Source organism: Muntiacus reevesi, chromosome 3, assembly GCF_963930625.1.
Source record: "Muntiacus reevesi chromosome 3, mMunRee1.1, whole genome shotgun sequence".
In the NCBI taxonomy this organism is placed as follows: Eukaryota; Metazoa; Chordata; class Mammalia; order Artiodactyla; family Cervidae; genus Muntiacus; species Muntiacus reevesi.
Genome location: NC_089251.1, coordinates 24,754,069 through 24,781,010, shown reverse-complemented (window position 1 = coordinate 24,781,010; position 26,942 = coordinate 24,754,069). Strand labels below are relative to the sequence as shown.

The following is a 26,942-nucleotide window of genomic DNA, read 5'->3' as shown; positions in this document are numbered from 1 at the left end:
AAAGTATTTTTCTTTGCATCTGTTTATATTATCTCTTTAGCATATTAGAAACAGTTCTACTGTTGTAACCTGTATTTAAGTCTCAGGACATTCATGTGTGTTTTTAAAAGTCCGTTATCATTAAATTATAGAATGATTCCTGTTTTTAAAGGTTGAATCCTTCAGTGTCTGTTAGATGCTTGTTGCCGTGGCAACCTAACAGCAAACTGCAAATTCCAGGCTAAGTACAGCAAATAAAAAAACATTGTCGTCATGTAGCACACTGTGTTCTGTCTTGTATAGGATCTCACATTGATTACGAGAAGCTAATCACACGTGCCTTCGTTCCGTTTCCTCCCCCTGATTTTACTTGAAAAACGACCGTTTTCTAGTGGTAAAATACTAAGATCAATCAGCTGATGTCTGAGTGTCGGCTAACTGAAGATCATGTATTAAGCATTAATAAAAACTGTCTAAAAGGACATTTAATATTGGGAAAATGAAGAAGTAATGCTTCTTCTTTGCTCTTCTGCAATAAATAAATGACTGTAATTGAGTAAGAAACAGGTATGAGTGGGAGGAAAGGCAGTGTTGGGAAAATAATAGCCTGGTAGTGTTCTAGGGAATTTAAGTTAGCTGAAATTAATGTACATTAATTCTTGCTATTAAATAATTTGAAAATTATGTTTGATTTTCAAGTTCTGACTTGCGTAAGAGATTCAAAATAAACACTAAGTTACTTGTCAGAAAGATGGTGAATATTATGTAATTGTGACTGTAATGCTAGTACTCTCTCAAAAGGTGTTTGTTTAGATTAAATGTCCTTTGGATGTTAACTAATATTCCCTTTCAATGGTATTTGATTTATCATGATACATTAGGTTCCTTGTTGCCTTCAGGACAGGATAAAGTCCTAAATATTTAATGTTGTTTACAACAATTCTTCTCAGACTTAATGTGCTTGTGAGTCACCCGAGACCTTGTTAAAATGAAGATTCAGATTCACTTGTTTTAAATTGAAGTCTGAGATTCTGGATATCTAGTGTGTTCCTAGGAGATGTAGAGGCTGCTTGCTGGTCCTTGGACCACACTTTGAATATCAAGTCTACCAGTCATTCTATGGCTGGCTTCTCTGCTGCCCTAACTTTATTACTGGTAGCTGTGCCTTGTCATTTATGGCACTGTGTCAGGGGCATGCTTATAGTATTCCCTGCAGTAGCAGTTTGCCGAATGTAGTCCCAGGATCCATGAGACTGTTTCAGAGGGCCTAAAAGATCAAAATTGTTCTCATAATAATCATAAGATGTTATTTCCCTTTTTTACTTTCATTCACTTGTAACTACACTGAGGAGTTTTCTAGAGGTTATAGACATGTGATGATGTCATTGCTCTGATGACTGATACAATGTGTACTTGTGGGTTGTTTTAAAATTTTTTCAGTTTTAATTTATAATATGGTAAATATTGATAGAAACAAAAGCCCTCTGAGGCCTTTGGTACTTTTAAGACACTACAGCCTTTGAGAACTGCTGCCCTCTGGTTTTCTTAGGCCATGGACACAGAGACTCACATCTAGAACTTGGCCAGAGCTCTTTCCATGGCTTGAGCTGGCTGTTGGCTGGGGTGGGCTCCTCGCTTCTCTAGGCAGTGGTAAAAGGCCTTCTCTGACGCATTCAGTGGGGAGTAGGAGTAAGTATTATAGCATCCTGTTATACCCTCTTAGGGGTAGACCTCTAGGTTCTTCACCAGATGCCCCTAGCCTGCCTCCCTAATTGGCCTGCATAGCCTTGTCTGACACTGGCCCAAATGGGATGTTGAGATGCCTCCTTTTAGCATTACCAGAAGGTCCACACTACCCACTTGACCTGTGCTGATGCAGGGGGCGGTGAGGAAGGGACACCAGTTCTTTTAATGGTATTTGACTAGAGTGATTATTGTCTTCTTGTTAAACTCCCTTTTCCTGGCTTTTGGTCTGGAGAGAACAGGCTTTCACTAAGCCTTTTGTTTCCCCCTGCTCCTCTTGGTGTTTCCCCTGTTGCTGGCTTCCCCAAGTTCACAGTAGTTGGGGGAAAACAAAAACTCAGTGAATCACTGTGATGTCTTTCCTTGCATTGTGAGGCTCCTACCCATCTACCTCCTTTTTCAGAGCTGTCTTATGCTTGTTTTATAGTATATAATTTTCATGGATGTTTTACGAAGCAAGAGGAATAGGGAAAATACATCTGTTCCACCTTCCTAGAAGTGGAAGTCTCTGCTTTTTTCAACTTGCACTTTGGGTTAAAGAATTCTGAACTCCAGCCCCACTGCATATCTCTTATATTTGGTTATCTAAAAATATATGAGTAAGTATTAAAATATTTTTGTTAAAGAAAAACTAGATTTGGTAAACATAAATAGCTACTTTGGGGAGAAAAAATTAAATAGAATTGACATGAAAGGAATCACGACCACAGTTGTGGATTGTACAAAACAAGGTAATTTTGTGTAATAAACTTGAAGCTTTAAATTATCAATGTTCTGATAATTATACTGAAAATAAAATTACAGGAGACTTGACCTAGGAATCTATAGTCAACCTGTAATAACCAGTATACAAAAAAAGAAATTGAAATGATTTCATAAAATTAAAATAGTCTCCACTATCTAATAGCGTTAAGCTTAGTTGTTTTTCACTTTCAAAAAACCTTTCAGTGCCATGCATTAGTGGTGATTGCAGAGCATTAAAAGATAAACTACCCAGTTCACTTAATGAAGCATGCATTGTCATAATAAAACTTGTCAGAGATAGTTCCCCAAAACAGTTCCAACAAAATATGTATAGATATTTGATATTTCTGCAAAATTGCTTCTGTCAGTATAAATTTGGAGGGCAGTGGATAAAAATTAAGCACTGTATGTATCTCTCCCCTGCCCTCCTCCTCTCTCTCTTTGTGCTTTAGAGTCCTTGTTCTCCCATTTTCATTTAATTTCATGCTGTCTTTGAAACATACTCCACTGGCCCCCCAGCCTCCCAGCACACACCTACATGTCTGACTGGCTATCTTGCAATTCATACATCATCAAGTTGAAGCATCCTTTTTTCTACTGAGGACTGAGTTGAATCTTTCAGTCCGAATTCATGAGAGAGAAAATCTCATTTAATCCCCTGCTGCCCAGATACCTGATACAAACCTGCTGTGATATAGTTCTGGGGTCACCTAAACGGAATAAAAGTAGAGCTATTTTTCATATTCTTCTATCTTAGAAATTTTTTGTTACCTATGCTGTGGATGTTTCTCGTTACTCAGCAAACAGTTATTAGGTACCTATCACTTTAGGGCTCTAAGAATTTTTAAGAGAAAAATGAAAGCAACAGTTCAAGTAATCATACCATTTCATTTCAATGAAAGACCATCAACTTGGACTTAAGATGCAGCATTTATGTTTAGAAAAACTTGATGATGTTAATTTTCTAGGGACAAATTTTAAGAAATATTGGTAAAAACAGAAAACTAGACAATTAGCCTGGGTTATTTCTTAGAGAACAGTGACACTGTCCTCAGTGACACTACTCAGTTCAGTTGCTCAGTCGTGTCTGACTCTTTGCGACTCCATGGACTGCAGCACGGCACGCCTTCCTGTCCATCACCAACTCCTGGAGTTTACTCAAACTCCTGTCCATTGAGTCAGTGATGCCATCCAACCATCTCATCCTCTGTCATCCCCTTCTCCTCCTGCCTTCAGTCTTTCCCAGCATCAGGGTCTTTTCCAATGAGTCAGTTCTTCACATCAGGCACCCAAAGTATTGGAGTTTGAGCTTCAGCATCAGTCCTTCCAATGAATATTCAGGACGGATTTCCTTTAGGATGGACTTGATCTTTTTGTAGTCTGTGGGACTCTCAAGAGTCTTCTCCAACACCACAGTTCAAAAGCATCAATTCTGTGCTCAGCTTTATTTACAGTCCAGCTCTCCCATCCGTACATGACTACTGGAAAAACCAGAGCCTTGACTAGACGGACCTTTGTTGGCAAAGTAATATCTCTGCTTTTTAATATGCTGTCTAGGTTGGTCATAACTTTCCTTCCAAGGAGTAAGCGTCTTTTAATTTCCTGGCTGCAGTCACCATCTGCAGTGATTTTGGAGCCCCCGAAAATAAAGTCTGTCATTGTTTCCATTGCTTCCCCACCTATTTGCCATGAAGTGATGGGACTAGATGCCATGATCTTAGTTTTCTGAATGTTGAGTTTTAAGCCAACTTTTTCACTCTCCTCTCTCTCTTTCATCAAGAGGCTCTTTAGTTCTTCGCTTTCTGCCATAAGGTTGGTGTCATCTGCTTATCTGAGGTTACTGCTGTTTCTCCTGGCAATCTTGATTCCCGCTTGTGCTTCATCCAGCCCAGTGTTTCTAATGATGTACTCTGCATATAAGTTAAATAAGCATGGTGCCAATATATAGCCTTGACATACTCCTTTCCTGATTTGGAACCAGTCTGTTCCATGTCCAGTTCTAACTGTTGCTTCTTGACTTGAATACAGATTGTCAGGAGGCAGGTCAGAGATGGTCTGGTATTCCCATTGCTTTAAAAATTTTCCACAATTTGTTGAGATCCACACAGTCAAAGACTTTGGCATAGTCAATAAAGCAGAAGTAGATGTTTTTCTGGAACTCTTACTTTTTTAATGATCCAGCAGATGTTAGCAATTTGATCTCTGGTTCCTCTGCCTTTTCTAAAACCGGCTTGAACATCTGAAAGTTCACGGTTCATATATTGCCGAATCCTGGTTTGGAGAATTTTGAGCATTACTTTACTAGTGTGTGAGATGAGTACAACTGTGGTAGTTTGAGCATTCTTTGGGATTGACTTTCTTTGAAATTGGAATGAAAACTGACCTTTTCCAGTCCTGTGGCCACTGCTGAGATTTCCAAATTTGCTGGCATATTGAGTGAAGTACTTTCACAGCATCATCTTTTAGGATTTGAAATAGCTCAACTGGAATTCCATCACCTCCACTAGCTTTGTTCTTAGTGATGTTTCCTAAGGCCCTCTTGACTTCTATTCCAGGATGTCTGACTCTAGGTGAGTGATCACATCATTGTGATTATCTGGGTCATGAAGATCTTTTTCATATAGTTCTTCTGTGTATTCTTGCCACCTCTTCTTAATATCTTCTGCTTCTGTTAGGTCCATACCATTTCTGTCCTTTATTGAGCCTATCTTTGCATGAAATGTTCTCTTAGTATCTCTAATTTTCTTGAAGAGATCTCTTGTCTTTCCCATTCTATTGTTTTCCTCTATTTTTTATATTGATCGCTGAGGAAGGCTTTCTTATCTCTCCTTGCTATTCTTTGGAACTCTGCATTCAAATGGGAATAACTTTCCTTTTCTCCTTTGCCTTTCACTTTTCTTCTAGTGCTAGGCAAAAGTGAAAGTGAAAGTCACTTTCATGTCAGACTCTTTGAGACTCCATGGACTATACAGTTCACTACAAATATGCTTCTTTGAGGAAATAATGTTAGTTTTATATGATACTGTATTACTTTATAACTTATAAAAATTGGATGATTGCTCTGGAGTAAGTTGAGAAGGCATTATACCATCTCATCAATAGATCCACAGTTTCACAAATAAAACCGTTTACCTTCTGTGAGCTTAGGAGTTACAATACTTAGATAGGTCCGTATCAATAAAAACCTCCATCATGAATCCCTTTGGAGTAAAATCAACTAGTGTAGCATATGCAGATTTTTTAAAATAGGAATTTATTATCTACTTCTGTAGTGAGAAGTCTGACATGTCTGCCTGGGCTAAAATCAAGAGAACAGGAGGGATATGTTCCTTTCTAGAGGTTCTTGAGTGTCTGTGTCCTTACCTTTCCACCTTCTTGTGACCACTCGCATTCTTTGGCTCATGGCCCCCTCCCTCCACACAGATGGTAATTTTACTTAAAGTGAAAATGAATGGATATAGTACTAAAACTTAAGCTTTGTCTAATTTTGTTAGGTTTTATAATATATATATGGAACAGTTGTATGGATGCTTTACATGATTTTCTTCATTGTCACTGTAATATTTGTTTAGACCTGATGGCCAAAAGAAAGGAAGAAAATTTTTTCTCTCCTGAAAATGCCAAAAGACCAAGACAAGAAGAATTGGACGATTTTGATAAAGATGAATGTGACGAAGATGAATGTGCAGTTTCTTTCACTAATGGTACCTCTACTTTGGTGAGTGCAAAATTATAAAGTTAACATCTTTTGATTGACCTGTTTCTCCTGTCTGTTTTATATATCATATTCTTAATTCAGTATCCGAAGCTGGGTCTCTAGCTGCAGAGGAAAAGTCACATGAATTTTTAAAAGTGAGGTAAAAATCACCTAATTTTGAAGTTCATGTTAATTTTTAGAAGAAATTAGTAGAGAAAACAATAAAACAAAGAGGTAGTTCTTTGGAAAGGTCAGTAAAACTTACAAACTTCTACTAAAATTGAGGAAAGGGAAAAATGAGAGAAAACACAAACTACCAGTATCAGGAATGAAACAGTGGATTTGACCATAGACTCTGCAAACAACAAAAGGATAATATGGAGACTTCCTGGTGGCCCAGTAGTTAAGAATATGCCTCCCAATGCTGAAGATGTGAGTTGGATCCCTGGTCTGGGAAGATCCCACATGTGGCGAGGCAGCTAAGCTTGTGTGCCACAGTTACTGAAACTTGCGCTCTCTGTAGAGCCTGTGCTCCACGACACGTGAAGCCATCTCAGTGAAAGGCCCTCACACCAGAGCTAGAGAGTAGCCCCTGGCTCACCGCAACTAAATAAAAGCCTGGTACAGCAATGAAAACCCTGTGTGCCCAAAAGTGAATTTTAAAAGAAAGGACGATAAGGGAAGATCCCCTGGAGAAGGGATGGGTTACCCAGTCCAATATTCTTGGGCTTCCCCGGTGACTCAGATGCTAAAGAATCTGCCTGCAATGTGAGAGACCTGGGTTTGATCCCTGGGTTGTGAAGATCCCCTGGAGGAGGGCATGGCAACCCACTCCGATATTCTTACCTGGAGAATCCCGTGGACAGAGGAGCCTGGTGGGCAACAGTGCATGACGTCGCAAAGAGTCAGACGTGACAGAGTGACTAAGCATAGCACAGCATCACAGAGAAAAGATTTATTTTCCCCAAAAAATCTGTACATGAGTGTTCACAGCAGCTTTATTTGTAATACTCAAAAACTGACAATCCAGATACCATACAGTGAGTGAGTAGTTAAACCTGCTGTAGTACGTCTCTACCCTGAGATACTATTTAGCAGTAGAAAACAGTGAACTGTGCACATAGACAACAAAAGACAGTTAAGCTGAGTGAAGGAAAAATTGCTTCTTGAAAGGTTACATTCTGTCTGATTCCATGCATATAACATTCTTGAAATAACAGTGTCTCAGAAATGGAGAACAGACCAGTGTGCCAGAGTAAAGGAGGAGTGGGTGGGGAGGAATAAGGATGGGGCTCTAGAGGGACAATGTGATAGGTACTTGTGATGGGAATATTTTCTGCGTCACTATCAAAATGAGCACCCTGGTGTGGTATTGTACCATAGTTTTCAAGATTTTACCTTTGGCAGAACCTGGGTAAAGGAGTCACAGGATTTCTCTGTATTATTTTTTATAACTACATCTAAGTCTTCAATTAGACCAAAATAAACTGAAGATGTTTAAAAAGTCTTCAACCATGATTTCTACAGAATTCTGTTTGTTTTGTTGCTACATCAAGTCTGACTCTTTGTGACCCCATGGCCTGTAGCCTGCCATGCTCCTCTGTCCATGGGATTTCCCAGGCAAGAACACTGGAGCGGGTTCCCATTTCCTTCTCCAGGAGATCTTCCCGACCCAGGGATCGAACTCGTGCCTCCTGCATTGGGAGATAGGTTCTTTACCATTGAGCCACCTGGGAAGCCACTCATATAAGGATGTAAATTTTTCCTGCTTTTTAATAAGCTGCTGTTTAGTAATAGAGAGCCAGAGATTTTTATAATAAATAACTTAAAAGTTGGGGACATTAAACGTTCTTCAAAAACATTTGGAAGGTTTGGTAAACTATGGTTGATTTATTTTCATATTTTAACTACAAAGTGTGACCACTGTGTGTCAAACTCTTGGTTAAAACCTATGAACCGTCTCTAATTTAATTATGACATATTCATAGTATGGAAATTATAATTCTGTGCTCTCTCTGCAGTGGACACATTTAGCAATGTCTGAATATAATTTTTGGTTGTCACACCTGGGGCTGGAGGAGAGAGTGCTGGTGGGTAGTGGCTAGAGATGCTGTTAAATATCCCGCAATGCGGAAGATAGCCTCTCTCCAACAGAAAGTGATCTGACTCAAGATGTTGGTTTTGTCCATATTAAAAAAGAACCCTGTGAAATACTCTTTAGAACCTATAAGGACTTAAAATGAACAGTTAATCATGTGAATTAATGTCATTTGCTCATTGATTGAAGGCCTCCCTAGTGGCTAGTGGTAAAGAACCTACCTGCCAATGCAGGAGATGCAGGTTCAATCCCTTGGTCAGGAAGATTCGGTGGAGAAGGAAATGGCAACCTACTCCAGTATTATTGCATGGACAGAGGAGCCTGGCGGGCTACAGTTCATGGGGTCTCAAAGAGTTGGACACAACTTAGTGACTCAACATACACTTACTCATTGATTGAAATTAACATTTAAAATTATACTTTCTGTAACTTTTTTCATTGGTAGCACTGCTGATCTTTCTCCTGCTAACAAACAGTTGGATGATTGTAGTGATTGAATTAGATTGATTGTTTTCTCTCATTTTTTAAAATTCATAGACAGCAGCAGAAGTTGGAATAATTGAGAGTATTCAGCTCAAAAACTTCATGTGTCATTCGATGCTTGGACCCTTTAAGTTTGGTTCTAATGTCAACTTTGTTGTTGGCAATAATGGAAGTAAGTGTTTTTGCCTTCCTTCTTATTTGACTTTGAGCAGTACATTGAAGTCAGAATGCTTTAACTTTTTAAAATAGGTGCCTGTTAGTGCTGATACAGCTAAGTTTTAGATCTCTGGTTTGTGGTCATGAATTTTTCAGTATTTGCTGCCAGTCTACACTTAAAGAAAATAATGAGTTAACTCTGGGTTCATTATGCAAGAGGTATAAACCTTTCCTTCATGTTGTTTTGCCACTTTATTTTTTTTAATTGAAAGATAATTGCTGTAAAGAATTTTGTGGTTTTCAGTCAAACATCAACAAGAATCAGCCATAGGTACACCCATGTCCCCTCCCCGCCCTCCCAAACCTCCCTTCCAACTCCCTCCCAGTCCCACCCTTCTAGAATGCGTAGTGATTTGAATCTGTGTACCTTGGAATTCATACCATAGAAGAGTGGGCAAGCTATCCTCATTGCTGTTGAGGCAGTCCTGTGTCTTGTATCTATTAAATGTTGTTAACAGCATGAATGAAGTGCCATGGGAATCCAAACAAGAAAGAAATGAATTCTCACTCATGTGGCCAATGAAAGCTTTAAGAAGAGATCGGGTGGAGAGGGAGGTGGGAGGGGGGATCGGGATGGGGAATACATGTAAACCCATGGCTGATTCATGTCAATGTATGACAAAAACCACTACAATATTGTAAAGTAATTAGCCTCCAACTAATAAAAGTAAATGAAAAAAAAAAGATGGTATTTGTGGTGGTATTTGAATAAAAATGAAAGATCTTTTAGATGTTCGTGGGAAAGAAGTAGCTGAGACACAGAGGAAGACATAGGAGTTGGAAAGACGAGTTAGGCAGCCTTTGTGGTGAACCTGCTGGGTATGACATGTTGGCTGCTTGACTGAGCCAGTGGAGAGGGTCCAGGGATGGTGGTCGTGCTAGAACATGAAACTAGTACAGATAGCTCTGTGGTCTGTTTAGTTGTTCTTTGTTTTCCCTCCTCTGTTAGTTCAAGAGAAAAGTGTTTTTAGGAGGGAATAGACAAAGGACCAGAGCTATGGGGAGGTCAAACAGGACAAGTAGTAAAGACAGACTGGTAGGTTCTGCAGTTAGAGCTTAACATTCGAAATAGTGAAAGTATTAATCTAATAAGGTGGTGGAAGCTGTGAATTTGGAAATGAAGAAAAAGGAGAAAGTTAGGATAGGAACTCGAAAGGCATCCCAGGAACTAAATTGGGTTAACCGTTGTATACTTGGTTTAATTTAGAGTATGTTGTGAAAGATGATGAGTTGATAAGAGTTGATATCTTTGGGTGATTGTGGAGTTGAGAAACTCTATCATATTCTGGGTAACTGTTACAGATTTTGCTATGTTAGCTTGTGATATTTTTTGTCTGTTAAGAGTAAAAAAGTTTAAAGAGTGAGCAAATGAATAATACTCAAATTAGGAATGATAATTGTCAAAATATCGCAAAATATAAAAACATCTGTCTATACGACTGGTAGTTTTTCATATTTAAACTCATTTATTCAGCAAATATGTGAGTGCCTATCATGGGCTGATATTGGAGATAGCCACTGAGTTAAGGTCCTGTCCCTGTGGAGCTTGCAATCAGGGTCAAAAATAGTTTCGGGCTTCTGAGAATTTATGGGAAAAGAAAAATCCTAATTTTAATTAAATTAGGATGTAAGAAACATTAGACGAGTTAAATATATTTGGGTTAATTAGAAAGATAAGTTCATTTAATAGCTGACAGGTCAAGATGATAGTGTGAATTTTAGTTTGGAAAGTTATCAACCGCTTTTTTCCATTTATGGCAAAAATTTGATTCCTGAAATGTACTGATTTTTTTTCCTAATAATAGCAGCTAAATATTTCATGATATATACAACTTTTTGTTTGTTTTTGACACTGGAAGAAAACTGTAATTGAAGTGTAACACTTCCTTTCAGGGTTAGACTATTTCACATCTCTGAGGAATATTTTTACATAAAATTGTAGGAATCAGACTTCTCCCTCTCTAATGCATGTGATTTCCTCAACACCTGTTCTTTAGGTGGCAAGAGTGCGGTGCTCACAGCTCTCATAGTTGGTCTTGGTGGAAAAGCTGTCACTACTAATCGAGGATCTTCTTTAAAAGGTTTTGTGAAGGATGGACAGAAGTAAGTGTTGGCTTTCTACATGTATCTTTCAGTTCTTTAATAAGAAGCAGCTTTAGATTCTCAATTCATGTAGACATTGTTGGAAATGAATTGGCTTCCCGGAAGTGGAGCCAAGGTGTCAGGTGTCACATCTTTTCATTGCTTTGTCTTCCCCACTCTTGACTGCATAGCCCACTGTTGCCTCTTTCTCTCTCCTGACAGAATGCTTGTGTCACTTAATGCCATGTACCTCCCCCCGACACTTGTTTCTTTTACCTTTCTGGAAGAATGAGCAATGATAAATTTGTATACTTCCATTTGAAGGAATATTTATGAACATGGGACTTTAAATTATTTTGGCCGCGTAGCATCAGGAGCTTACCGTGACCAGGGATCGAGCTGCTGCCCCTGCAGGAAGTGCAGAGCCTTATCCGCTGGACCACCAGGACTTCTCTGGCTCTTGTCCTGAACCCAGCTTCAGCAAGTCCACGTTGATACCACATGAGCTAGAGCAGAGTTAGTAACCAGTGAAGGTGTTCCTAAACCGAATTCTGCCTCCAACTCTTAACAATTCCAAAAAAGTATTCCATTCTGTCTCTCATTTTGTATGCTTTACTCAGCTGATTCACCAGTGAATTTGGTGTGAGGACCACAATCACAAGCCGCTTTGTGGTTCATCCTGACCCTTGTGAATGGTTATATAACAACCATGTGTGACTTTATGTTTGTGTTTCTTTTTGTTACATTCACCGTCACCTAACTGTATATTAATTGCCTGGTTGTGTTGTGTCATCATAGACTTGTGGCCTTTTGTCCATTAGGAGCTCTTGTCAGGCTGATCTCCTTATTCTTTTTAGTTCAGTCTCAGAGAACCCTGAAGGGATCCTCATTTCTCCTATGAACTGGACGTCGCAGACTCTGTCATCGCAGCTCCCACAGTGAGGCGGTTCCCACTGCTTGTTTCTCCCTCACATACTCTGTGTCCAAGGACTTCTGGAACTTTGATACTTGACACTGATTGTCTTTTTTTCCCCCTTGTAACTGACTTTCCTTCTGCTCAATGTTATATCCATTTAACTTCCCCCATTTTCCATTTGATTTCTAAAAAACAGAATGAGGACGTGATGTGGATCAGGATTGCAGGTTTCTTATGTATTTCTCAGAAACCTTAGGAATCTTACCCCTAAGCCAAGGTTCCAAGTGGACTTAGGAGGAGGGAGGAAAAGATGCACAGAGAATTGTTTCCCATGCTATATGGCCTTGGAAAGGAACTACTTGGTAACGATTCTCCAGCATGTTTTCTGTCTTTCCTGACCTTATTTGGGCTCCAGTCTGGCAAGGTCTTCTCTCTCACAGTCTCCAAAGAAAGTTATGCCTGAAGTCAAAAGTTAGCTATTTGAACACTTCAAAGTTGATGGTCTCAGCTCTGTTTCAGTTCAAGTTATCCAACTATTTACCTAGTCTACCTAGCTGGATAACCCATTGATCTGTCAAATAGAAATCTCAGGAAGAAATTTTTTATTCTATAACATTAAATGTTTTCTGTCTCAAAGATTTAAAAATTTTTTTCCATGTGGGAAGTACCTGGACCAAAGCAGAAACTTCTTTCTGAGATTTGTCCTTGGAATGCCATTAAAAAAAGATGGATAAAGGCTAGCTTGCAAAATCACCACCATTGAAGAGCTGCTTGTAGATAGGAACATTAAAATATTTTAAACAGAGGTAATAACAGCTAAAAGCTTTAACCTGAACTCAGTCTGCTTTGTACTGACCTTGTCTGAAAAAGTAGCTAAAAACAGCTTTTCCAAACCCATTCCTACTCCTCTTGTCTTCTTCCTCATTTAAAACACTCGGTGGCTATAAAATTTGTCTAATTTTATAATCTCTGATTCTGTCATCACTTTTTTTTTTTTTTATAGAATTAGCTCACTGAGTATTTTCTTTTTGTTTTGTGTCTGAAATCTGTGTGGCTGTTTCATCTTTCCTGAGGGCCCTGTCAGCCAGGCGCAGGTTTAAGGTGGGCCTCAGGACGCCCCCTCCCCTCATCTGAAATGGCCCACTTGTGACACTTGAGCTCCAGGCTGCCTTTGTCGAGGGTTCCAACCCTCCTTAGAGACGCTTGCCCAAGATGGTTAGGAGAAGCCAGAGGACTGACTGTGCCTAGAGGCTCTTTACCTGGGGCTCCGCCCTCTGATCATCCAGTAAGGCTTTGCTGTAGTATGGATGTGTCTCCTCCTCTCTGAGAGACCAAAGCCTCAGGCCCATAGCCCTTCACATCCTTCAGCAGGTTCAGGTCACTGTTCCCTCCCTCAGCCTCCCTAATCCTAGTCCTGGGATCTAGGCACCAGGCCATTTTTGACATCAGTGTAGCATTGGGGGAGTGGGTTATGGAAGGATACTACACATGCCTGATTGATTTAATCAAGTTTACAGAACGTATTGCAGATTAGCTACCCACCCAGAGAAGGAACAGGTGCGTCCTTATTCTCCATGGCTTTTTCCTTGTTCCTTGTGCCTCGTTTCCGTCAACAGGCAGTGCTGCAGCCACCTCTGTACAGATAAGGGTCTCCTGAAGCCGAGAAAGAAGCCACAGCCCCCTGGAGAAGGAAATGGCAACCCACTCCTGCACTCTTCCCTGGGAAATCCCATGGACAGAGGAACCTGGCAGGCTACAGTCCATGGGGTCGCAAAGACTAGGACACCACTTAGTGACCAAACAACCGCCACCCTACGTTCTCTGCACTTGAGTTGCGTTCTCCTTCGGGGACCTCCAGTAGCACTTCCCTTTCCCACTGTAAGGGGCATTAGAGGGCCTGTGCTCTCTCTACGTCATCTCCGTTCACGGCCCACCTCCCTGGACATTGTAAGCCACACTTCCCCAGTCTGTAACCCTTATATGTGCAGGTGTATAAGACAAGACATATATGTGGAGAAGCACACAGAAGTAAAAAAAAAAAAACAAAAAACTTCAGGTTTCCCTTCTTACCAGGACCAGAGATGTGTGCCATCTGTTGTTCTGGGTTTGAAAATGGTAGCCTCTTACATTTTTCCTCTTTCACAGTTGTTCCTTTCTTTTTCTGTTTTAAGCCACTTGCATCTTTTCTTATCATTGGGGATTTTCTGTGACTTTTATTTATTAATTACTTTCACAGTCCCTCATTGCTACAGCATCAAGAGGTAAATGTCTAATAAAGCTGTATTTCCCTTGTTCTCATATTTTATGGCCACATTGTGTCCCATTCTCTTCTACCCACTTTGACGTGGGCCTTCTCTCCTTCATCCCATGTATAGGACTTGCTCAGCTAGTTTTTAATTATTTTTATCCCGAGAAAGTTGTTCGATGCATAGCTACAGATTCAGTGTGTTGTAGAAGGTCAGTTTGGGATCCTGTCACCATCTTGAACCGAAACCCCAAGAAATTCTAATTTTGACAGGAACGTCAGTGACTTCTTTGTGGGAGTGACATCTTATATGAGAAAAAAATTTTTGTCAAAAACAGCTTTATTGTACCATTGTCATAAATTTCACTTGTCAAAAGTGTATAGTTTGAGTTTTAAATATGTAAAAATCTTCATGACAATAAATAAAAAGTATGTTTTGGATCCAAAAAAAAAAATGAAGCCACAGCCTTAGGGCGGCACTGCATATGCGTATGTGTGCGCATGTGCTGTCATTCTGGAGGAGCTCTGTGATCATTCCTCTTTTCACTGAAGGGTCTTTCTAGTGACAGACACTGGGCTCTATGTCTCTTGACCCAAATTCCACACCAGCCACATTAGTAGGTGGGGAGACAGCAGTCAGTCCCAGCGCAGGTATCCTGTCTCCTTATGTAGGTTTTCTAAGCAGTTGTTATGAGGGGTATTTTTTGTAAGCCTTAAATGTTTTTAAATAACTTGCCTTTCTTGTGAATTCATATGGTAGTAGGATATCAGTGTCTCTGAAGCTCTCACAATAGTAAAAATAGCTTTCAAATGCAAGGCGTGGCTCAGAAGGAAAATAAAGTTGGTGTCTGCAAATTAAGGGAAGTGTCACTTTATTTTTAAAAATGTTTTCGTGAGGTACAAATATCTTTGGCTCCATGTTGTAAACCAGATCCCCTTCCCATCTCATAGACTTTAGCTGATAGTTTTCAACCTTGACTGTTCATTAGAATCACCACAGAGAGCTTTAAAAGCTCATTAATTAGAACTTTTCAGGAGCATGTCCGTCTTAGTTAGATATTGCTATTTCTGATTAAAAACGTACACACCCCAAACCACTCAGGGTATCTCGAAAAGAGATAGATCATAAAGATGCAGGGTATATATCTTGGAAGCTGCAGGGAGGAAGCATAATTGGATCAGGAGTGACTGGAACTCAGAGACTCAGAACCAAAGATCATCGCTCTCTGGTCTTTCTGTTCTGTGTCTCTGGCTCTTTGTGTCTTTGTTTCTGGATCTGTGTCTTCCTTCGTCAGGCTTATGCTTACAGCTCTTCATTTCCACTACCTCCCTCCCTCTGCTCAGTGGCTGCACTTGTTTTAAACGGTTTATTTTGTATTGACGTATAGCTGATTGACAATGCTGTGGTAGTTTCAGGTGCGCAGCGGAGTGACTCAGCCACACATATACATGTGTCCATTCTCCCCAAACTCCTCTGCCATCCAGGTGGCCACGTCACATTGAGTAGAATTCCCCATGCTGTACCGCAGGTCCTTGTTGGTTATCCATTTAAATATAGCAGTGTGTACGTGTCCCTAACTATCCCTTTCCCCCACCCTTCCCCCCTGGTAACTATAAATTCGTTCTCTAAACCTTGGTATCTTTTCTTACTGCTATGTGGAAAAAGTTCTAACTTATCCTTTCTGTGAGAGTGTAATCCTTTGTGGGGAGAGGAAGGTGTTGCATTTTAAATCCAAGCCTCTACAAGCCAGACATTGACCTGTCACCGTACTTACGCATGTATCCGTTCTCCCCAAACTCCCCTCCCATCCAGGCTGAGGGGCCCTCTCTTCTGTGCTGTGGTCTCCTCCTGCCTTCCCTCTTCTGACAGGCGTGCAGTTGTGTGACTTTCTTTGCTATTCTGTATCCTTGTTGAGGCATGTGGGTGGGGCTGCCCATGAAAGGAGTGCTCTTGAGTTCTCTATGTCTCTGATTCATGGCCAGTATCTATGAGTCAGTGTCGCTGTCTGTCCAGGTGGTTTCCCAAGAGCTTAACTGTTCTATGTTCTGCTTTCCTCTGTAGTCTCTGCAGACTTTGTACTTGTCAGAATATAATGCCCCAAATTGATCTCTCTAGTCCCAGAGCCCTCAGAAGAACTTAGTAGCTCCAAGGAATTACCACCTTAACACTTGATTGAGTCTGAATTTGAGTTTGTTTTTAAAACTTGTGATTTTGAAATAATTTTAGATTTACACAAGTGTTGCAAAGCTAGTACAGTTTCCTTATAGCCTTTACCCAATTTTCTTTAATGTTGACATCTTAAATACCTGAGGTACTTTTATCAAAGTACTATTTGTTTAACATTGGTATATTATTATTAACTAAACTACAGACTGTACTTGAGCTTTACTAATTTTTCTTAATTTGAATTTTAAACAAGAGTATCTGGCTCATTTATCATCCACTTTCTATATACTTCCCAAGTGGCGCAGTGGTAAAGAATCTTCCTGTCAATGCAAGAGACGTGAGTTCAATTCCTGGGTTGGGAATATCCCCTGAAAGAGGAAATGGCAACCCACTCCAGTATTCTTGCCTGGGAAATCCCATGAACGGAGGAGCCTGGCAGGCTACAGGCCATGGGGTTACAAAGAGTCGGACACGACTGAGCAACTGAATACAAACACACGTTAGCGGTGTCTTCTGTATTTAGCTCAGTCCCTGTGGGGAGGGTTGGGGGCTGCTGAGCCCTCTGTCTGTGAGAGCCCTTCCCCGCACACATGTACGGGGGAACAAGAACTGAGCTCCTTCAGGATGTCTACTAATTACCAGTTCACAGTGAAATTCATCTTGAGTATTTCTTACCTGTATTTCCTGCAAATGGAAACAGTTTTGGAGTTTGACTACAAATTCATGAAAACAAGTTTGTTCTGTTTAATATAGCCTTTAATTACCAAAAGCAGATTTACATGAAAGGACTTGAGCATTTTTGGCAGATACTCATTTTAACCAGAGAAAATATTATCTGCTTTTATGTTTGAGGAAATTATATTTATTTATTAATGCCCTTCATTAACTTTTTAAAGTTTTTTCCCAAGGCTTATTTTAACAGAATTTAGAGTAGAAAAACAGAGATTGATTCTCTCCTCCCCCATAATATGTTAAAATATACATGGCTATAAATACTTCATACTTCTTTTAAACTTTGAAAATAATTCTTTTGTAATACTAATAAAACCTTAGGAAATTTTGAGATTTAGTTTACATTTCTTGATATCAAATACTTTAGCCTTTTTTGTTGTTGTGTAAGTAATAGAAGAATCAAAATTGTTTCCTTTAATTCTCATCTTCTTAGAAAATATATTATTTCACCTTAAATTCTTACTTCATCATTCTTAGACGCCTGCTGTCAGGATGATGCTTTATTATGTGATTTAGCATGATATTGATATGCAATATTATCCAGGCTGTATAATATTGATTATACATTGCAGATAGGAAAATGTGTAACTTATCTACATGACATGAAACAACCAAAACTTAAATGGATTTTGTGAAAATGTATTTCTGTTATGGATAGCATAGACAGTTATTTTGTTATAAAGTTTCTCTTCTCATCTTTGTTGTATGGTATCATTAGTATTATATTCTGTAGTAGCCTCTCAGCCATCAACTGCTGGTGTAAAGCTACTTTTCCAATGAATTAGCCAAATCACTGGAGGTTTTGAAAATTACTGTAAGTTGCTGTTAGAGTTGCCCTGTACCTCCCTGTGACTTAGTTTAACCTTACTGCTTTAGCTCAGCAGATATCTCAATAACACTAAGGAACAGGGGGGATGATGCCTACAGAGGAAATGTGTACGGCGACTCTATAGTTGTGCAGCAGCACATCAGCATGGATGGAAGTCGATCTTACAAACTGAAGAGTGCAGCAGGTTTGTCATGAATTTCTCTTTTATTTTGGAGAACTAGTAGTAAACATCCAATTAAAAAGAGGTCACTGATTGTGCTGGTATCACTGGAAGGATACGTCTCATCTCTTGAAACTTCCTTCTTGTAAGAGGATTGGTTGGTTGCATATATGTGTATATGCACATGGATGTATACATACGTACATACATGTATTACACATTGTTGTATTACCACGAGGGATTCTACAGCAGAAGTGTGACTAGCAGGATTTGGGTCAGTTTGAAACAGTCTGTGATGTGCCGTTTTGACCTCCTTTCACCCCTATGGTTACTGTCACATGTGGAAAGAGAAGATTAGTGAAAGGTGGAAAAGGGCGTAAAGGAAGAGGAGGGGGGTATAGAGAGATAGATGAGAAGAAAAAAGCAAATGTTCTGCTCTGAAAAGTAGAGAAACACTGTCACTACAACTTTGCTTCTGCCTCCTCTGTACTTGTGTCATGGCATGTGTTGCCTCAGTTCGTTCAGATGTGTGTGCATTCAACGTACCTTTCTTAATGACATCAGGAAAAGCTTATATTTATAAATAATTGCTCATTTTAAAAAATGTATTACTGCCCTAAAAACAGTCTGATCATTTTGTGTTTCTCATAATCAGGTGCCGTGGTTTCTACTAAGAAAGAAGAACTGATTGGAATTCTTGATCATTTTAACATTCAGGTAATTGCTAAATCTGTGTTTCAGATTAATAAATACAGCTAGCTACTTTTTTGTGTGATTTCATTTGTGGTATAGAAAGAATTTAAATGACCTCGTATGAGTAAATTGACCACAGGAAGAATATATTTAACTATTGTTAGTAAGCTTCCTTAAAACTTCCTAATTCATCAGGACCTTCAAGACATAACATCTTTAATTTGACAGAACACATAAGAATATCTTGTCTATAGAAATATATGCTAAAATTTATGCTAATAAAATGTATATAAGAAAGTTTCTTGGCTTTCTGTTGTTCAAGTCAGAATAGCTTCATAGTTTCCTAAACTTGGTTGCTAAGTTTCTTTTGTAGAAAGGAAATTTATTCTAGAAGATAAAGAAAACATTTCTTTATATATTTTGGAGTTATTTCATCATAACCACAGGTGGATAAGATTTGAGTCCATTCTGCAAAGATACATGGAGAACTTGGAAACGGGGCTCAGATAGTCCAGTAACATTAGCCCTGGAATTGTCTTGGGGGGAATATCTAATCCAGACCCTTTATTCTGTAGATGAGAAACTGGGAACCAGCAAGGATCAATGTGCACTTAGAGTTGTCTAGGCGTGGTTACTGGCAGAGCCTGTGATGAGCCCCAGATAACTCTGTTCAGTTCTGATGCTCTATCCACTGTATCACCTCGCCTTACTCCAGGATTAAGAACACCAAGATTAGACACCAAGGGGAAGAAGCAATTATGAGTCTGGGTCTCTTTCCCAGTTTGGTTTAGAACAAGTTGTCCAGAAAAACTTCCTGTAATGATAGAATGATAGATATTAGGTATTATTGATGTCTAGTGGGGCGGACACTAGCTGCGCGAGCGTCTGAAATGTGTGACTGAGAAATCATGTTTTATTGTGTTTTACTTAAGTTGAATGTAGCTAGCAGCTTGCATATTGGGCAGCACAGGTTCAGAAAAATAATTAATGAAATCTGAGGGGAAGCAGATACAGCGTAGAACACAGGCCAGTTTGTTAACCAAAGTCAGCAAAACCGAAAGTTAGAGTTTATGGAATCACAGGTGTTGGGAGAAGCTTGGAGGGCATCCAGTGTCATAACACACTGCATGCTCACATTGTGTGCAGTCTCCACCAGGTGTTCCTTCAGCAGGTGCCTGAGTGGGCAGTGGTGGGGAAATGAGCTCTGCCTGAGGCTGCTGACCCCTGTAGTTGACTGTATTTATTAAAAAGTTGTTAATGGGAAAAGCTGAATCAAGTCTCTTTCTCTTAAGTGCCCACTTTCTTGGGGAATATAAAAACATGTTTCTTTTCTTCTGAAATATTTGAAAATATCATAACTGCTTTACTCCTATTCTTACACAATTCAGTTAACTAAAGATTCGAGTTCATTGATCAAAAATGCGAAAGGTCTAGAGCTACACTGAATATCCAGTAACCACTAATCATGTGTGGATGGATATTGCACACTCAGAATGTAGGTAGTCCAGATGGAGGGGTGCTGTAGTGTGAAATGATGCACGCTGGATGTTGAAGACTTAATGCAAAGGAGTAACTCAGTTTTCATACTGACTACATGTTGTGCTCAGTCTCGCTTAGTCGTGTCCAACTCTTTGTGGCCCCATAGACTGTAGCCTGCCAGGCTCCTCTGCCCATGGCATTTTCCAGGCAAGATTGAATGTTAAAATGACAGTATTTTAGATGCACTAGTTTTAAAATATATTACAAACATTAGTTTCACCTCTTTCTATATTTTTAATGTAGCTACTAGAACGCTTAATTGTATGTGTTGTTTACATTGTATTTCCATTAGACGCTGTGGCCTAGAATTACCAGGAGGAAGGAGGGTGTTTAATGTCTTTAAGTACCCAGTTGCATTTGTCCATCATACCTCTTACTTTTTCTCTGAAGTTTACCTGTTTGTGCTTACCTTTTGCCTACTCCAGAGTCTTGACATATAAGGCTGCCAGATTTTTAAATAATCTCTAGTATAAAAACTAGGAACCCCATTTCAGAGGATGTGGAAAAAAAAACATGAACTTTGGCGAAGCTGTTAATCCAAAGTTGGTGATAAAATGGCTGTCATCAAAGCTTAGTTTTAAGAAATTAGTTGCTGTGTGAAATTAAGATACCACATAGGCCATTGTCTTAGTTTTAAGAAATTAGATGCTGTGTGAAATTGAGATACCAACACAGGCCTTGTTTTAAAAAAAAAAAAAGGATGACAGTCAGAGCCTGAGCTACCTACATAATGAGAAACATGTAACATGTAGGGATTTCTTTATAACCACATTAATCTTTTTTATCATCTTGAAAGGAAAGACCCAAAATCTTACTTGAAAGAAAGTATACTAAATAAAGTACAATCGGTATTTTACAGATGGTAAAATAAAGGAGTTACACATTTTTTCATTTCTGCTGGTCCTTCATATTCTGTGTATACAAACAAGATTATTTTCTTACATATACAAGACTTTCTTGGCAACCCACTCCAGTATTCTTGCCAGGGAAATCCCATGGACAAAGGAGCCTGGTGGCTACAGTCCATGGGGTTCACGAAAAAGTCAGACACGACTTAGTTACACAAATTAACACCAAAGATATAAATGGGAAATGACTGTGAACCTTTTTGAAACAAGTAGGAAAAAAAAGTCTTAATTCCTCATGAAGAAATAACAAGAAATGAGAAATCTGAAGAACTGCTGTACAAAAAATAAACAATACTTGTCATTTTAGTTCTGATGAGAAGTAACGGAGTCGGACTTTTTGTATTTAGTTGGAGGGAGGTAATTAATTTGCCTGAGATTACATAGAATGTTCCGACAGAGCCAAATTAGAGCCCACGCCAGCTACTTACCTGCTAGAGAACTTCCAACTTTGTAATCTGATGGTTAACCAGTAGCATAGGAGTGGTATCTATAAAACAGGTGGAAGGAATGAAAACTTTCTAATTAAAACACTTTTTTAGAAAGTTCTTATGCCTTTATATAATGGGAGAATATTTAATTTTGACTGTAGTGTTTAATTGGAGGGTAATTGTTTTACAGTGTTGTATTGGTTTCTGCCATACATCAACATGAATCAGCCATAGGTGTAGTATTTGTTTCACTACCATGAAATTTTGAAATATTTTCTTTTCATTAAAAGTTTCTAAGATTTTCTTTTTGTGTATTTAGTGCTCTAACCTCTGGCTAGTACCTAGCCTTCCTGATGGCAGCGTCTTGTAATGGATATCTTAGTTCAGTTCTCTTTAAGACATTAAAATGAAATATTTAAAGGTAATCTTTTGTTTGTTTGTTTCAGGTAGATAATCCGGTTTCTGTTTTAACACAAGAGATGAGCAAGCAGTTCTTGCAATCTAAAAATGAGGGAGACAAGTACAAAGTAAGAAGCACCGAGATAAACATAAACCTACCCAAAAAGAATACATTTATAAATTAAGCATATATACTGAACATTAATCTTGGTCATATAGTAAATATCAAGTTTTTTTTAAGCCACTATTTAAAGTAATATTGTATGACTAATGTAGAAAATTAAGTAAGGTGGAAGTATAATTTTACTGATAAATCCTTGCTGTAACTTTTTTGGCTTTTAATTCTGAGAGTGAATTCTAAAACTTATATTTGTAGAAATAGAAGGGAATGAGTGACCATACATACATAATAACTTTTGAACATTAGATTATTTAGCACTCTTTAAAAAGCCAACAAAATATATGACTACTACTATAGCTTGCAGTGTGACTTTTAAATGATTTTGGTGTTCTCTATGCTAAAAAATTATGATGCATTGAGATCAAGGATACAAATATTTTCTCTGTTTTCACATTTGCTTAAAGAATGGAAGAACAGTGAAAATGAGAAGTCAGAATGGTATTACCTTCACACCAGATGAGTTTTCTTTCACAAGGCTTTAAGAAATTTTGCAAGTAAACGTGTATGTTTGAATATAGCACTTTAAGTAAATTTGGAGTTTGAAATAAAATGTATTCTTTTGTGTTTGTGTTTAGTTTTCAGAGACCAAATTCTTTTTTTTACATAGTTACATAGAAGTTTACAAACTCCTAATTATGTTTTTCTTGTTTATTTAGTTCTTTATGAAAGCAACCCAACTTGAACAAATGAAGGAAGACTATTCATACATTATGGAAACAAAGGAAAGAACCAAAGAGCAGATAAATCAAGGAGAAGAGGTTTGTAAGCATTTAATGCAGTTGTTTTTTGAAATCAGTCAAATTCTTATACCAGGTAAATGGTATTGTAAAATTATACACTGATGTATCTATATATGTGTACCTATATAAAAATAGTAACATTTTTGTGTGTCTTTTACCTTCAGGGCATTTCTTAGCCTTTGCTTTTTTTGTTTTATAATAATGGGTATGTCCATGTCTTAATCATAGACTGGAGGGCAGTGCAGTATCTAACCTACTTATCCTTTGCTATGTGTCTAGTTGCTTCCATAATAACGTGTCAGTAATTCCCACTGGGCAGTAGTTTAAAAACTGTATGTCTTTTGACAGGAAAATAAGCAGGAGCCTCAAGCTGGTATTTAACAAAATATGCATTTATAATTATAGATGACTCTTCATTACATTGGTTAAATGTGAACATTCTTTAAGCGCCTTATGTTTCAGCTGTTTATCCAGTACTTTAAGTCCCAGCAGTTTTTCTGTGATTCTGTATCTTGTTCTTTTGTCATTTAATCAGTTTTATGCAGTCAGTTGCTTTCAGCAACTTCATAATAAGTTCTTTTGAGACAGAATTTTATTAATGATTGACCCAAGTTAAATTTATTAGATGTTACGCTGACCTTTTTACTTCAAATTTTTGAGGAATACATATTTAAAATTGGGTTTATAGTTATATGGTTCACCAAGTGAAAACTGAAAAAGTCAAGTTGAGTATATTTATTTTTATTCCTACATTATTGCTTCGAACCTGAGGTATGTGATACTGTGTGCAAGGAGGGCTATAAGCCATAGAATTGATTTAGCACATGTTCTTTGAATATAATGTTATTACTGGGGAAAGGAAATGGATAGTCAGACAAATATGCATAGTATATATTAGCATCTATTATTTTAAAAGCAGTAGATCAGGACTTTGAAGAAATTTGTTTGCTTTAAATAGCTTGATGTTTAAATACCCACTTTTCTTCACGGTATACTTTGTCATCAGCAATTGAAAATAATTTGTTTATGAAGTTTAAGAATTATGTCCCTGTATCATGTAGCTGAGTTTCTTATGTATAATATGCACTTTGTAAGAAGTTTTTTTCTGACTAATTAAATGTACTAGATTCTCAAAATAAACCCTGTATCAGCCTTTAAGTAGAATGTGACCTAATGCAACATTGTAAATCAACTATACTTCAATAAAAATTAAAAAAAAAAAGCAATCAGGAAAGGATTCAGTGGGAGATACAAATAAAAATAAGTCAGAGAAAAGAAATAGAACATGAAGATTAGAAACTGAAAGTCATTCAGCCATCAAATACTGAGTTCCTACTGCATGCCTTCTAGCATTGTGCTTTGGCTGTGGCCATATAATGGTAAATACATAACAAGATTCTTGAGGTCATGTACCTAACTATGCAGCAGAAAGCACATGGTAAATAACTGAGTATGGTGAGTGCTCCTAGAGGAGTTAAAGATTAGTTTTAATAGGTTACTAGCAACAGGGGGCAAGTCAGGGGCAGTGGGAGAGGTGTAGTTATTAAGTAAGGAATGCCTCAGGTAAAAAGTGAATGGTGAGTAATAACAGACAAAAAATGGTGAGAGTGAGGAATTGTGTTCCAGGAGATAAGCACAGATGGAGTTTTGGGCAAGAGAGCATGTGGTGTTTTTAAAAAGCTGAAGGAATTCTATGTTGTCTAGAGTGAAGAACACAAGAATGAGAGTTAAAAGGCCAGGTTGTGGAGGAGCTTTGAAACTTAAAAGGCAGTACAACACATGAAAGTGGATGGCTTGATTGAATATATATTTTCAGTAGATCACTCTGCTACAGGAGAGAGTGAACAGCTCTAAGGAGAGAATATACATAGATCAATAAAGAAGGTATTATTGTCCAAACAGATGATGACGATAAGGTAAGTTAGAGTAGTGGCCATGGTAATATGGAAAAGAGCTTTGAAATGTTCTGGGCTAATGTTACATGGAGCATGGAGGGTAGTGATGAAAACAAAAGCCAGATTTGTGGGGCTGAAAAGCAGGTAGAATGGAGGCGCTGAAGATAATTTTCATGAAACTTAGATGTAAAGGGGAAACCACTTTTACAGAAAAAGGTGGTGCCTTGAGGTGAATATTGCTGGCTTTGTTTGTAAATGGAAAAGATAAAGATTTAAATGTGATCCTGGAAAGGAGTCAATGAAAAGGAATAAGTGGAAAAAAGGTGAAAAGATGGGATAAAGACTCAACTAATTTAGACCTCCTGAGAAGGCAGATGAAGAAAACAATGGAAACAGTGAGAGACTTTATTTTTTGGACTCCAGAATCACTGCAGATGGTGACGGCAACCATGAAGTTAAAAGACGCTTGCTCCTTGGAAGAAAAGCTATGACCAACCTAGACAGCATATTAAAAAGCAGAGACATTACTTTAGCAACCAAGTTCTGTCTAGTCAGAACTATGGTTTTTCTAGTAGTCATGTATGGATGTGAAAGTTGGACTATAAAGAAAGCTGAGTGCCCAAGAATTGATGCTTTTGAACGGTGGTGCTGGAGGAGACTCTTGAGAGTCCCTTGGACTTCAAGGAGATCCAACTAGTCCATCCTAAAGGAGATCAGTCCTGGGTGTTCATTGGAAGGACTGGTGTTGAAGCTGAAACTCCAATCCTTTGGCCACCTGATGTGAAGAACCAGCTCATTTGAAAAGACCCTGATGCTGGGAAAGATTGAAGGCAGGAGGAGAAGGGGACGACAGAGGATGAGATGGTTGAATGGCATCACCAACATGATGAACATGAGTTTGAGTAGGCTCCGGGAGTTGGTGATGGACAGGGAGGCCTGATGTGGTGCTGTCCATGGGGTCACGAAGAGTCAGACATGACTGAGCGACTGAACTAAACTGAGAAGGCAGAAGAGGGGGTGGTCAGGATCCAAATAAGAAGTTGGGACTGGGCTTACGTATAATGAAGCTACCTCTTCTTTTTAGCTGGAGGAAAAGACTGCTTTTCAGTTTATATATCAGGTTGTTGAAAGCTGTAAGAACTTGCTTTCTACAGCTTCTGGATTCTTTGAAAACAGGCATCAGGGAGGAGTGAGGGATTAGGGTGGTAGGTTTATGAGGTTTGAGGAGAGTGATAATGGATTGAAATAATCCTGAAGAATGGGAAAGTGACTTGGATAGAGAAACACCCTAAGATCCACAGCGAAGTCCCTATTTGAACACAGAAACTGAATGGAGAGGAGAGACTCTCTAGTCAGGTGTGCAGCTTTAGAAGCTATTCATATACCACTGTAGTTAGTTTTTTGCTTGATAATTTTATTAATTAATTATTGAGAGAAAACTTTGATGAGAAAAAATATAACATTTGATTTTTAGAAATAAATTCCTTTTGACCTTTCCAGTAGCATTAAAATGGATCTAGTGGTATACTTCACCCAGTCTGTCTCTCAGATAGGGAATTGAGAGAAAATGGAAAACTGAGTTTTTGTGTGACCTTGAAACATTTATTCCTTCATTCTTCCTCATTTGAAGACTAGCCATTTTTAGAGTGCAGAAATTAACGAAACTATTGCATGTAGTAAAAGTATACCAAAGAAATGAAAATATTTTTATTTCTGCTCTAATTAAAGAAGTAATTGCCTAGCAGATCTTTTTCAGTACTTATTTAGGCAATGCGTTCAAAAGAAATATATTGGCAGAAAGTCCGTCTTTTCAGTGTTAGTAAGAAATACATTCTTTTTTTTTTTTTAAAGCGACTTAGTGAACTAAAGCGCCAGTGTTTGGAGAAAGAAGAACGTTTTCAAAATATTGCTGGCTTAAGTACAATGAAGACCAACCTGGAATACCTGAAACATGAAATGGCTTGGGCAGTGGTAATTTCAGCTAATTACTTATTCACACATATTTGTAATATGCAGAATATACTTGGTTATATTTAGTCTTATATGTGATTTGCTGTATAAATTCTTT

At 38.4% G+C, this 26,942-nt stretch overlaps 1 protein-coding gene across 2 annotated transcripts in view; it reads left to right on the top strand.

The window, feature by feature from the left end:
* The window catches only part of SMC6 (structural maintenance of chromosomes 6), a 66,919-nt gene that overhangs the window by 5,294 nt on the left and 34,683 nt on the right, over positions 1-26,942 (top strand). The window contains exons 2-9 of one of the 2 annotated variants that reach the window (XM_065928606.1): positions 6,039-6,184; positions 8,799-8,916; positions 10,958-11,063; positions 17,979-18,115; positions 18,747-18,808; positions 22,106-22,186; positions 22,896-22,997; positions 26,726-26,845. In XM_065928606.1, the coding sequence (XP_065784678.1) occupies positions 6,044-6,184; positions 8,799-8,916; positions 10,958-11,063; positions 17,979-18,115; positions 18,747-18,808; positions 22,106-22,186; positions 22,896-22,997; positions 26,726-26,845 (867 nt within the window). In that variant the 5' untranslated portion in view covers positions 6,039-6,043. The remainder of the gene's footprint in view (positions 1-6,038; positions 6,185-8,798; positions 8,917-10,957; positions 11,064-17,978; positions 18,116-18,746; positions 18,809-22,105; positions 22,187-22,895; positions 22,998-26,725; positions 26,846-26,942) is intronic. The other variant, XM_065928607.1, reaches the window with a different exon arrangement.